Genomic DNA, 13,052 nt, shown 5'->3' with positions numbered 1-13,052 from the left:
GTGCGCTCTGAGGTTTCTGAACTACTACAAGACAAGTGCGACACGACACTACTGCACTACTTCACGACAAGTGCGGGACTGCTTTTAATGTCTGACAGTTGATTTGTGAGCCCCAGAGAGCCATTTGCCCTCAGGGTGACAAAAGGAGCTGTCGTTGCCAGCTCCGTGTGCAGATAATATTCATAGGATTCACCACATGCTTGAAAATATTGTCCAACCAGAAGCAAACAGCTGATGCTTGACAATCCACTGATTTTTAGGCTACTTCTAATGTTTCCTTCTACGTTAGCTCTGAACTGTTCAACCCTTAAAACACAACACAGGTGAAATCAGCTGGTTCCTAGATATCCATGCCCAAACACGCATTTCTCTAAACCTTGTTGAAAGCCTGTTTTACTTACCAAAGTTTAATCCCAAGTAATTAAGACAGGAAGACGGAGATCAGCCTGTCAGACCTCATTGTTGACCATTGTTTGGTACAAAGGTTATAATCACACTCAGTGTAACCACGCCTGACATGAAGGTGTCTGGGAAAACTGCCTTTAGTTAATCACTGTCAGCAGCTGCTGTCCTATAGCGTGAGATCAGTCATAGATTTCTGAACATACACTTTGTTCTTTATATATATTTTTAATTACTTTTGTCAAAATAACGTTCTCTATAAAGTGACAACAATGGGGAAGCAGCATGAATCAGTTTATAGAAATACATATTACATGATTGTGGTTTTAATCATTTTAGAGGCAAAACGTTTGTTAAAAGTATCCAAATGCAATAATGAAAAAACAAATTAAAGTCATTGTAGTTTCCCCCCACAGTGAGGAGCTACAATGTGGCCCATCCTGCCTTACAGGATGAGGAGCTGTAAGGCAGGATGGGCCACATTCCTGCCAGACTTTGTAAAACGAATCTGATGCCGTGTGCTTATTCTCCATCAAACAGTAACAGAATGAAAGGAACCCTGTGTAACAATTCAAGATAACATTTTTCTCCTATAGCAGAAGGAAATGGGCTTACTTTACCAGTTATGATAAAGTGGTGTCTCAAAGAAAGACAATTGCTCCCTGTTACAGTCATGAAGTAAATGCACCTTACCTGACACTGCTGCCTAAATGCCTCTCTTTGATGTTTTTGAACAAGCAGCTGACAGCACATTAAGGATTTTTTTTTTTGTCTTTTTAAAAGTGTTACAACATGATTACGACCAGTGTTCTTGCTCTCCACAGTGAGCCATCACTTGGTCCAATAGCCTCTGTCATTCGAGGTTGAACTGTTCCAGGTTTTCTTGGAGGAGTGTGTCTTTGACTGATTTGAACACAATCCTGATGTTCTCCGTGTCTGTAGCGCAGGTGTAGTGCGTGTAAAGGGCTTTATGACGACCAACATGCCGCTCCACATACATATTTAAGATGAACTTTTTAGCTGTTTCAGCATCCTGTCGAGGCCCTGTGTGGGAGAAAGTGGTCAAAATTAGAAAAGCCTCCTGAGAAAAACACGGACTTGCTCACTCTTTCACAGTTACTGTTTAATACAGTTTTATACTCTCCAGGGTGTCTTAGTTGAGACTTAAGAACTAACTCATTCTTAGTAATTGTGCTTATCATTAACATCAGTCACAATACGCGTAGTGCTCTATTGTGGACTTTCACAAATCAATCAATTGTCATCTTCACAAATCTTTAATGTCTTTAATTATCAAATATTTTACAGGGTGTATGCTGGATTGATTAATTCATGTACAGACAATAATTGAAAAAAAATATTAACACAGTTTGTCATTGCTTCTGTAGTCTAACAGTTTAAATACATAAATATTGAATCCAATTTTACTTTATACAAATAAATCAGAATAAAACTCACCTCAGTCACTTGATATTGTAAGGTAAAGACCCTACAATAATATAGAGAAAACCTCAACAATCAGAAAACCCCCTATGAGTAAGCACTTGGTGAAAGTAGGAAGGAAAAACTCCCTTTTAACAGGAAGAAACCTCTGGCAGAACCAGGCTCAGGGAGGGTCAGCTATCTGCTTATCCCTGAGCCTGGTTGTTTTACCGATTGGGGCTGAGGGGTTGGGGACACGACACGATGTTCATTTACAATCGTGTACACCTTACAGATGCAGTAAATCATCTAATGACACGAGCAAGTGAAAGTTGGCCTTCACTTCATGGCTGATTGACTTCATGCCAGTTATACTCAAATATAGTTTTGAACACAGTTATGGTTGTTCTGAAGACATGCAGAGCAAACTGGGGGCATGCTTTACCTGTGTATTCTGGAAAGTAGGAAGTTAAATGCGAATGCTGGATTTTCTCCTCTAGCAGGTCTGTTTTGTTTAGAAAGAGGATGATGGAGGATTCTTGAAACCACTGATACAAGGTGATGGTCTTAAACAAGGCGAGGCTCTCCTTGAGTCGATTCTGAAAGAGGGGCGAGAGGCTTAGACAATGATTTGTATTTGGACAAGGTTGGACAAGAATTAAAGAAAAGATCAAACGGGGTAACTATAATGACCATACATCGTTTTCACTCTCGTAGAGGACCTGATCGTACTCGTTGAGGGCTGCAAGGAATATGATAGAGGTGACATTCTCAAAACAGTGGATCCATTTCTTCCTCTCACAGCGCTGCCCACCAACATCAACCATCCTAAAGAAAGACAATGAAAACAGTAAAGGTTCATTTATTACTGAAGACTGAAGAAGGAACTATATTTCTCTACTTTCTCGCAGAGAGTTTTCTAAGGGGACTGACACTGCTAAGTTCACGCTCTATATAAATGGTCTTTAGCCAATACAGGTTTCAACAGTCAACAGTTCCACATAGCGACACAGATGATTGAATTTCACATGTGCACTGGGACCTGCAGAAGCTGTGAATGCAGCTCTTTTGTTGTCTGCAGCTTATTCTAAACATGATCTGAAGGCAAACTTATTATCGCCCACTTAGTTCAAATGTACGGAGCCCCTCTGATGACATGGTCCAAAAAATAAATAAATTGTGGCCACAAAATACTACTTCGTGGGCAAGAAATAGTATAGCGTGCCCACGAAATGCTTATTTGTGCCCACGAAATACTATAATAGTAATACTAAATACTATTTCGTGGGCACGAAATAGGTATAACGTGCGCACGAAATGCTAAATTGTGGGCACGAAACACTTGACCGATAACCGTGATCCGTGGTTGACAATAAAATCTATCCCGGCGTCCCGGTCGTACTTCTATAAAGCAACTGTCACGGACCCGGTTCCAGGGACTCGGGGTCCGTGAGCAGTACGGACTATGATGATGATGATTATTATTATTATATTATATGGGTGTGTTCTGTACGGAAGCGTAGAGCTGCCACCCAGGCAAAAGAAAAATGCAAGTGTATCACGTTATAACGTGAAAAGTTTATTGTTCTAATAAGATACTTTTCCTGTTTGTACAATATACTATCATGTTTGAACAACATAATATCACGTTATTACAATATACATAATTATCACGTTCGTACAATATAATTATCACGTTCGTACAATATAAATATTATATTGTACGAACGTGATAATTATGTATATTGTAATAACGTGATATTATGTTGTTCAAACGTGAAAGGTATATTGTACAAACAGGAAAAGTATCTTGTTAGAACAATAAACTTTTCACGTTATAACGTGATACACTTGTATTTTTCTTTTGCCTGGGTGGCAGCTCTACTCTTCCGTAGTACTGCTCTGCTGCTTTTCCTGCGCTCCATGTTTGTGTTTGGCAGGTGTGTGTGGGCGCGGTCGTGACAGGCACCTTCAGGCCTGGTGGGTGTGGTCCTGCCAGTTGACCGGTCACACCCAAGGATCTCCACACAGTCCTGCATCTTGGGTCCTCCTTCCCCACACACCCAGCAACTGGGCTCTCAATATCCTGTTTAAATGCCTCTCCGTAATAATGGTTCCCTGCATTGCCAGGCTTTTCAAAATGCATTTGTAGCTCATTCCCAGCCTAAATTAATGCGTAATTCGTTGCCACGTTATACCCAATTCGTGCCCACAAATTAGCATTTCGTGCGCACCTTATACCTATTTCGTGCACTCGAAATAGTATTTCGTGGCCACAAATAAGTATTTTGTGGGCACGTTATACTATTTCGAGGGCACGAAGTAGTATTTTGTGGCCACAATTTATTTATTTTTTGGACCATGTCATCCGAGGGGCTTCGTAGTATATCTGTATAGATGATGTGTTAATAAAGTATGATATCAAACCTGAAGATGATTTTGGAAAATTCAAAGGGATACTCTATGATGCCTGTGGTGGGCACCCTGACCCTCAAGATGTCCTGAAGGGTGGGGATGTACAACGGGCCTGTGATTCTGTCCAAGTCAGTGAGGTAACTGAAATGTTTACAACAACACATTAAGGTTAATATTCTGAAATATTAAACAGAAATCTATGCTTTTTACATGCATTTATTTTAGCAGAATGAATCCACACTATTACAGAATTACAATAAACTGAGGAAATTAATGCAAGATAAAGATGTGAAAGATAAAAGTCTTACTATTTTGCAGAGTCTGATATCTGGAATTCCCTTCTGCGCTCATAGCATCTTTGAACACCGTGATCGTTCCAGACTCTCTTTATGGCGTCCACTTGCCAGGACTCCAAACTTGACACATAGGTCAAGTCCACTTGGCTCAGCTTCTCTGCATACCCCTGACAGACAGATACACAGGTCATTTTACTTCTTCAGTACACGTTCAATACAATGACCGCTGTAAAAGAAATCCCACTAGATGGGTTTTGTAATTTGCAAGAGATCGTTTTTAGGCAATGTTTCCTTTTTTTTACTATAGTTCTCAAGAAGAACCAGATCTACTGCAATGACATGATGTAGAAAGATTAATTGTCTGTACAAGTTTTTGAATACTAAAAAGTAACAAGCATGAATTAGCTTTTGTTAAATTAAATTTGGTGCACACTTTCATGTCCCCCAAAGTTTAAACTGTAATAACTTCTATGATCCCTTAACATTTGTCCAATTATTTTGCAGGATAAAAGTTTGCACCATCTTAATATCCCTTAGTTATGCGTTTATAGCTCCAAGTTGCAAATGTATATGGTATAATGAGCACCTCTCCTGTCTTATTCTCGCCATTTCCCCCCTTTTTGGATCCATGTATTTACTGGTATCTGGTCCTCCAGATGTTCTGTATTATGGGCCACACAGTCACTGAGTGTTATTGTTCTTCATTGCTTATATCTTGGTTGTTTTTTTTTCACACGCCAACTGTTTCTAGGCAGATGGCCGCCCACCCTGAGTCTGATTCTTGTGGTTTAACAGAAGACCCCCACCTCGCCCTCCGCAAAAAACTCCCACGTGTTGTGATTTGCCACTGAACAAACAGAATTTAATACCGAAAATAGCTCAGCTAGTCAGAATTAGTTGTCTGTCCACTGCGGCAACTCGGGCACATTTACAGAAACAACCCCCAAATCAAAAGCCAGTGTAACAGATTGCTCAATAGGGCAAGATGTTACAATCCCTAAAATAATTAGCACAGTTCTTGAGTGGGTTGGAGGTGGGGGAAGCACTCAAACGAATAATGTGATATACCTATGGATTTATGAGACTAAAACAAAGTCAACAGTGACATAGCTGGTGCACTGCTGTTTGCTGTGTGGATTTTAAATCACTTATAGTGACATTTAGATTGTTAGTTTTTAAAAAATAACACAATCAGAAATTTTTTTGGACCACTTTGAAGAACCTATCCTAGAGTGGCCGCTTACAACCCCGAATGAGGCCTTACAGGAGGTTCGCCCTGTGGTCAGAATGCACACACAAAGGCGCAGGCCCCAAAAGCAACTCACAAGTTCCTGCAGTGGAAAACTGCCTATTTATATAGCCTGCATGTTACAATGCTAGTATTATTTCTAATTTGTTTTTCTCAATGTAACTGGTACAGCAAGCTTTCTCAAACACCACATAACATTTTAAATGCTTGGTTTCTCACAATGTTCTGGTCATCGACATAGTCAATGTGAAGAGTCTCCATGGCGTTGATCATCGCCTTGATGGCCGCTATGATGTTCTGATACACCACACGAGTGAAGCCTTTCCTGTCAGTGTCATTGTATCCTTTGCCATGGATGATCCTCATCTGTTTGATGAAAGTACTCTTCCCACTTTCACCAGTCCCTGGACAAATGAGATGAATGAAACCGAAGGATGAAAAATGGAATAAGATCAAAGCAATGCCAGAAATAGGACATCTGTGGCATGCGCTCCAAAAAAAATCATCTCAACATCAATCAGCTGCAGCTCAACAGGATTTTGGCAACAACAACAACAACAAAAAATTGCAATCTCTGAAGCGTTATAATATTTCCAGAAGGTAAGGTTTCCAGGTTAGAACACCTTTTAAAAAAATAATAAAGCCATGGTGTTTCTGTTTTGGTATGTGTATTGTGCGTTTCTTCATTCATTTGTATCCCCCCATCACCAACATGATTACTCTGATTTAGCACAGCAGATAGGAGTTGAACATTATGCCCATACGCTCAGTTTTATTTTCATCTCACTGCTTTTGCACTACAAAAAAGCATGACAGCAGATGGAGAATTTTAAAAAACTAAATTGAAAAGTAAACAAAAAGTCTATAAACATTATGAATTAAATATGCACTTACTTTTTATTCTGCACATAACAATGTGCTGAATACTATTTTGGGACTGAGAAAGTTTGTGCCAGATTCCTGCAACTCAACGTGCCTATCAACAGCGATGTGTCCTTGACTGAAACAGTGATCTGCTTCCTGCATTCTAGTTGTAAATTACTCTTGATAAGGGTGTCAGCTTAGGGCCCAAAACGCCTAGAAATGTTAACCATTAGTCTGACCTTTACAGGGGGATATTGTTCTCCAAACAACTCAAGTTGAAGTTTAAAGTAGCGCTGACCTTTAAACAAATCCCTAATGTCTAATGTATTGTTTCCAACATAATCAACAGTCAAGCTTTGAAAAGTGGCCTGCTTGGCCGTTTTAGTTCTGGAGAAAACAGACCACATGTCATTTAATGAGGTCACCGTGGCTGTCAAAATATGAAACCTGAATACTTTGTACTAATGAAGCAGCAGTATGGTTTCATTTTTAAGAGGAGACTGCAAATGATTAAGGCTATCTGAGAGATTCATCAGAACATAACTATGTGAAGAATGCAAGGAGTAAGCTGTAACTGGGCTGGGGTGACAGCACAGCGTAAAACACATACCAAAGCTTTGTTATCTATTGATCCAGAAAATTTTGGTATTTGCACCTGATTCACCTTATTCCATACCTCCGATGTCAGTTTCCCGTCGATTTATGAGGGCAAAACTACACTACAAGCCAAGCTTTTGGTTTTTGTGGTGATTTCCACAATAATCAGATGGAATGACATGGAATATGATCCAAACATTCCTGCTCTTTAGTGGAGGAATTCTATGACTTTGGTCATTTTGTTTCTGATGTTTTCAGGGAAGTGCTTTGACAGACATGTAATATAATTTATATAATTATTTTATAATCATGTTCAGATCATTTTAAATTGTTTTCATTTCCACTGTATTTACTTTTAACTTTCATTTTTTATTTGTTGGTTTTATTAATATTCAGCACTTTGAGACTTTACTTTGAAAAGTGCTTTATAAATACAGATACTGTAAATAAAGAGCATCGTCATCAGATAACATTTTATTCTGTATTATAGGCTGTATTATTCTCAGTCTAAGGACTTTGTTTTAATGCTAACTATCACATGCTAGCACACCAGTAGCCTACTAAGATAAACTAAGATACAGTGGCTTGCAAAAGTTTTGCAAAGAAGAATGGGCAAGGATTTCAGTCTCTAGATGTACAAAGCTGGTAGAGACATACCCTAAAAGACTGGCAGCTGTAATTGCAGCAAAAGGTGGTTCTACAAAGTATTGACTCAGGGGGCTGAATAATCACCCCACTTTTCAGTTATTTATTTGTAAAAAATGTTTGGAATCATGTATGATTTTAGTTCCACTTCTCACGTGTACACCACTTTATATTGGTCTTTCACGTGGAATTCCAATAAAATTGATTCATGTTTGTGGCTGTAATGTGACAAAATGTGGGAAAGTTCAAGGGGGCCAAATACTTTTGCAAGCCACTGTAGTCTACAGTTCAAATACTTGCCCATCACATGATGCTAATCAAATAAGGCTTTGAAATGATCCTACACACAAAATTCACACTGTTTCAAACTAAATCTGAGGATATCCACGCCAGAACATAAGCAGAAACCAAACTCTACTCACTGTGAAGCTGCAAATGGAAGGCTATTTTCCTGTATATTATTATTATTATGAAATTCTTTATTTAAACAGGTCTCATTGAGCTCGAGATCTCTAGTTTAAAGAGAGACCTTAAAAGTGTTTTTAAAAAAAGAAGGAAAAACGAGATACAGACATATAATTAACCTGTTCTGGTTTGTCTAATTCAGCATTTCACTCTCTTATATAAAGATATACATAGTTAAACTGGAATGTGAACGTTATTATTGTTTTATATAGCACACAATGTCCTTGCGTAATCTCAGCAGGTTGTATGACAGTTTCTGGGTGGATGAATGAATCATCACAGGGAATTCCTTTGACGCTGAAGGTTGTTTCTGTTGAGCTGTTAAATTGCATAAGCCTCAGAAATATAACTCAAACGTTCACTGTTGTGATCAGTAACCCTTTAATAATAACAGTTAGCCACAAATCTAACAAGTGTACACTGTAAAAAAACAAAACAAAATCAAACTAACTAAACTTATTTAAAGTTTCTTTGTTACTGAAGGCATATCTGTTCATTATGTTCCAAAGTTCCACTATGGACGTGTGTTAGTTAAACACTGAGCTCTCACCTAAAAGCAGCAGCTTCAGCTCCCGGTAAGACGCTAATCTGTCCCGTCGAAGCTGTCTCTCTATTTCTCTGTGGATCCTCAGTCTCTCCTCGTCCTCTGGAGACAGGCAGCACTCACCCATTGTTTTCCTAGTTTACCTTCTTCTCCCGGTTCAGCTACAGACAGCAACTTTGTAAAACTTATACAGATTTTTTCTTTTCTTTCTTTCTTTCTTGTTCTTGTCAGACTTGCCAAGAAAAGTTACGTCCCGGAACAGGTGAACTGATGACTTTCTGCAATCATTCTTCCTGCTGGGGGATCCAGTTCAGGTGCATTTCACATTCCTGCCGTGCAGGAGAGGCGGGCTCTGACTGAAAGGCAAGTTTATCCACTCTGTCCCTGTGCACCTACTTACAGTACACGTCCATACTCTCAGGAGCCCGCTGAAAAGTTGGAAAGTCCGACTGGGATGCAAGAGAGGAAAATACGGCAACTTTGTGCCAGAGTGACGGTAAAGTACCTGAAAGCATTAAATCCAACAAGATCAAGGGTCACAGGTGAACTTTGTGACGCGTTGTCTCAAACACAAGTTAAAGTGTTATGATTTAACCAGTTAAAGCCTGAAATATGAAAAAATCCCAGTAAATTCTATTTTTTAACCACATTGAGCCATCTGACAAATTTGTTTAAAAAAAAAAACAGTTCATATCTATAAAGGATTATTTCTATTTTTTAATAGCTTATAAATATATTGTGCATTTTTGATGAAATGATGATGAAGTCTCAAAAAACTCCCCAAATACTCTATGTATCAAATATGATACTGTAGGTGTAACTGTGTCGAGGCTGATTCATGCTGTGCTTTCAATAAGATCACCAAACTTGGTTACTGTGTTTTTTCCATGGATGACACTAAGAAAAGCACAGGTCTGCTTAAGACAATGAGTAAACACATGGCAGTGAACCTGCACATACAATAGCAGGACTTTCCCAAAGTGGAATCAGACAATCAGACCTTTTATCTTTTTTTTTCTTTTTTTTTTCTTTGGCTTTCCTCCTAAAACATGACTGCGATGTGAAAAAAAGACTGTAGGAGCCATTTTTTGAGTTGTTACCTTATGTGTGCCGCTAGGGGTCACCTTTAGTGCTTTAGGGTATGATGTGTTTATGTGAATGTGAAGGTAGACACACGTAATCAGCACCAGGTGTTGTTGTTCGGGAGGCGCAATCAATTTGTGACCGGTTGGATAAAGAGAACTGTGGAATAATAAATACAACTGAAGGAAGAAGAATAAATATGTTAAATGGACAAGATAAGTACGGCTGGAGTTATAGGACTGTAACAGATTTCCTTCATAGCAGTGGCATCGCATCACCCCCGTCAACCAACACCTCAGTGGCTGAAAGTGCAGGCTTAGCCTCTGCAGGGACTATCCACAACACATGGTTGTAGGATATTTGGAGTGAGTGATTTTATTTCATAACAGAATATTTAAAGTTTGGGTATTGGCATTACTTTATTCAACATGATAAATAATGAAACTATTATTAATGACTAGTTTATTTCTGAGAACTAGAGCTTCATGTTGAGGCTTAACGCAATTTGATTAATTTACAAAAGGCAGAATTTCATGAAACTTATTGCGGAGCATGAGCCAAGAAGAACCGGTCAAAATGCTTCCCATTAATCTGAGCTCAGCATTATTGGAGGATACACTAAAGTAGTGCCTTTCTACAGTGGCCTTCTCTTTATTTCTCTATCTGGCCTGAAATAAATAGATAAATGAACTTGTATCTTGGTGCTGTAATGATTCATAAAATTAGTCATCTACTTTAAGCCTAACGAAAGGTGATGCTACGTGTCACTGATATTGCCAAAGTCTAATCTGGCTTTTCCTTTTACTCAGTGTAAAAGGGTAATCTGCACCGTCTCATAAACCCTGTTCGTTTGCATTCATGAAGGCATCTTTCGGCTGCTGACAACAGGGCTGACCTATGAACTGGAAGTTCAGTGACTGAATCCCTGGCTTCTCTAGTCTGTATGTTGAAGTATGCTTGGCAAGATACTGAACCCCGAGTTGCATACAGAGTGTTAGTGAGTTTTCAAATGTTAGACAAAGTGCTCAGGCATAGATAAAAGCACTGTATAAATAACTAGGTGAATGAGATTTACAGTAAAAAGTGCACTCAGTGCTCAACTTGAGTGGAAGGGTGCTATGTAAGTACCAGTCTATTTACCAACGATACACCTACCTCCTTGTGAGTTCTCTTACTTTGGCTAGAAATTATGAAGGTTTTTTTTTTTTTTTTTTTTTTTTTTGCCTGTCCCGTTCGGCTCTTTTGCCATCAGAATTATTGTCTGAAGGCGAAGAAAGATGCCCAACGGATTTACTTTACCAAATGGACCATCCCAGCTTTGCCGTATTGGTCTATTTGATTCACCTTTTATTGTTTATTTTATTTTCACTTGCTAAATACGGGATAGATTTGACTGGGGAAAAGAAAAGGGAGAAAGAAAGAGGGAAAGAAAACAGCGGGGAAGAGGGATGGGGATAAAGGGCAAAAAACAAAAACCAACAAAATAAGCAGACAAAAAATACATATATCAATCACCTGGATCACCTGTTGAGAAAGAAAAAAGAAAACAAGCAGAAGAAAAAGAGCAATATAATAAACAACATCACAATGATCTATGGGAATGTAACAGTAAATACCAAATATTAAACATTATTGTGCAGCACGTACACAGCAAATCCAGCATGTCCAAATTAACACTGTCAGATTTGATTTCAACACTTTTAAAGTGTCTATATGGGTCCACACCAGAGAGTGTTAATTTGACTCTTTGGAGAGTTGGTACGTTAACTCTGATTTAGTGTTAAACACCAAATCTCTCTGGAGTTGATAATTTGGCACTTGGTGTTAAGAGTTTATATATTAACTCTCAAAGAGTATTTTAGTTTAGCTACGTAAGAGTTATCTTCTAATTAATTCTAAAAAGCGGGAATTTTACTGTTCTGAACTTCTAGAAATTTCTTTTGGAAATAAACATTTACTAAAAAGACGCAATGGTTTTTGAAAAACATTTATTCTGAACTGTGCACCACAATTTCAAAACATTTTCTGAAAGATGTAACAGTGTACATGTTCTCACTTTCATTAGAATTTTGTTTATCAAAAGGTCTGACATAGGTGAGCTGGTAAATGCAAATAAGAGCATTCTCATCACTTATTTCAATAAATACAAAATACAATATGCATGTCCTTCATTCATCACTTTGTGGAACTTCAACGCACTTCTGCTCTCCCCCATATTCCATCTTCACAAGCATATCCTATGTGGAGATTGAATAAAAATTAGTTGACACTAATTAATGGCACAAATCAATTGCAGCACAGAAAAAAAAAAAAAAAAAAGGAATCCTTTTTGAGCCATTACTTGTGTAAAGTATTTTCCCAAAAGACAAGGACACAGACAACAGGTAATACTGAACTAAATGTAAAACCTCAACCTTTTTCATTTTTACCCAAAACCGTGTGCACAAAACTCTGGAGGAATCTAAATGCTAACGTAGAACTCAGTCGGGACTTGGGACATCTGCTACTGCTGTTTGCTCGTTTTTATGGGAGATCGTTTTCAGGCTTCAAGTAGCACCATTATATCAACATTTCACATTCTAGACATTGTTTTAAGTGTATTTGACCAAGAAATTTGACTGAAAATTCACATGCAAGCTTTTTTTCAAGGCTGTGGTATTTGCCCACAAACAATACCTTTCAGCTAGCTAAAACAGAATATTATGCTATCAGCGAGCAACATGGCTAATGCCTTTCACACAGCTTTGTCTCAACTCCAAAGAGCCACAGAAGTAAAAGCTAATAACAATAATTGAAACAATCTTTGAAAACATGACTTACCAAGCATGGCAAACAACTCAAATATGTAGAGCAAAATGTTTTGAAACGGCTTCACTTCAGCTTCGATTGGAGCCGTGCTGGGGGCGGAGTCTGTGAATTTACTCTATTAGTGTCATAGCCCCTGTAGGAGTTCAGAGTTAAGAGGTCAAGAGTTAATGTTTCCATTGTAACACCTCCAGATTTGAAATAGAAACACTCATTTTTAACACTGGATTTTAAGTACTATCATTTTACACCTTAGAGTTACATT

At 38.4% G+C, this 13,052-nt stretch overlaps 1 protein-coding gene across 1 annotated transcript; it reads right to left on the bottom strand.

Annotated features, from left to right (window-relative positions):
* Positions 1-692: 692 nt before the first annotated feature.
* Positions 693-9,174, bottom strand: LOC102783325 (guanine nucleotide-binding protein subunit alpha-14-like). The gene is made up of 7 exons (XM_006796738.3): positions 8,906-9,174; positions 6,004-6,188; positions 4,548-4,702; positions 4,252-4,380; positions 2,523-2,652; positions 2,270-2,423; positions 693-1,446 (listed from the first exon to the last, which is right to left on the bottom strand). Exons 1-7 carry the CDS (start codon positions 9,024-9,026, stop codon positions 1,256-1,258), a joined length of 1,065 nt encoding a protein of 354 aa, XP_006796801.1. The 5' UTR covers positions 9,027-9,174; the 3' UTR covers positions 693-1,255.
* Positions 9,175-13,052: the final 3,878 nt, after the last annotated feature.

This window comes from Neolamprologus brichardi, chromosome 7, assembly GCF_056152115.1.
Source record: "Neolamprologus brichardi isolate AB-2024 chromosome 7, ASM5615211v1, whole genome shotgun sequence".
In the NCBI taxonomy this organism is placed as follows: Eukaryota; Metazoa; Chordata; class Actinopteri; order Cichliformes; family Cichlidae; genus Neolamprologus; species Neolamprologus brichardi.
The sequence above is the reverse complement of the archived record's forward strand: the minus strand, read 5'-3'. Positions and strand labels throughout refer to the sequence as shown.

Excerpts from the sequence above, each read along its gene's own strand:
- LOC102783325 (XM_006796738.3), bottom strand. The coding sequence starts at position 9,026 with ATGGGTGAGTGCTGCCTGTCTCCAGAGGACGAGGAGAGACTGAGGATC. Across the intron at positions 4,381-4,547 it reads ATATCAGACTCTGCAAAATA|TTACCTCACTGACTTGGACA; the intron begins GTAAGACTTTTA and ends TAAACATTTCAG. Across the intron at positions 1,447-2,269 it reads CTACTTTCCAGAATACACAG|GGCCTCGACAGGATGCTGAA; the intron begins GTAAAGCATGCC and ends TCTCCCACACAG.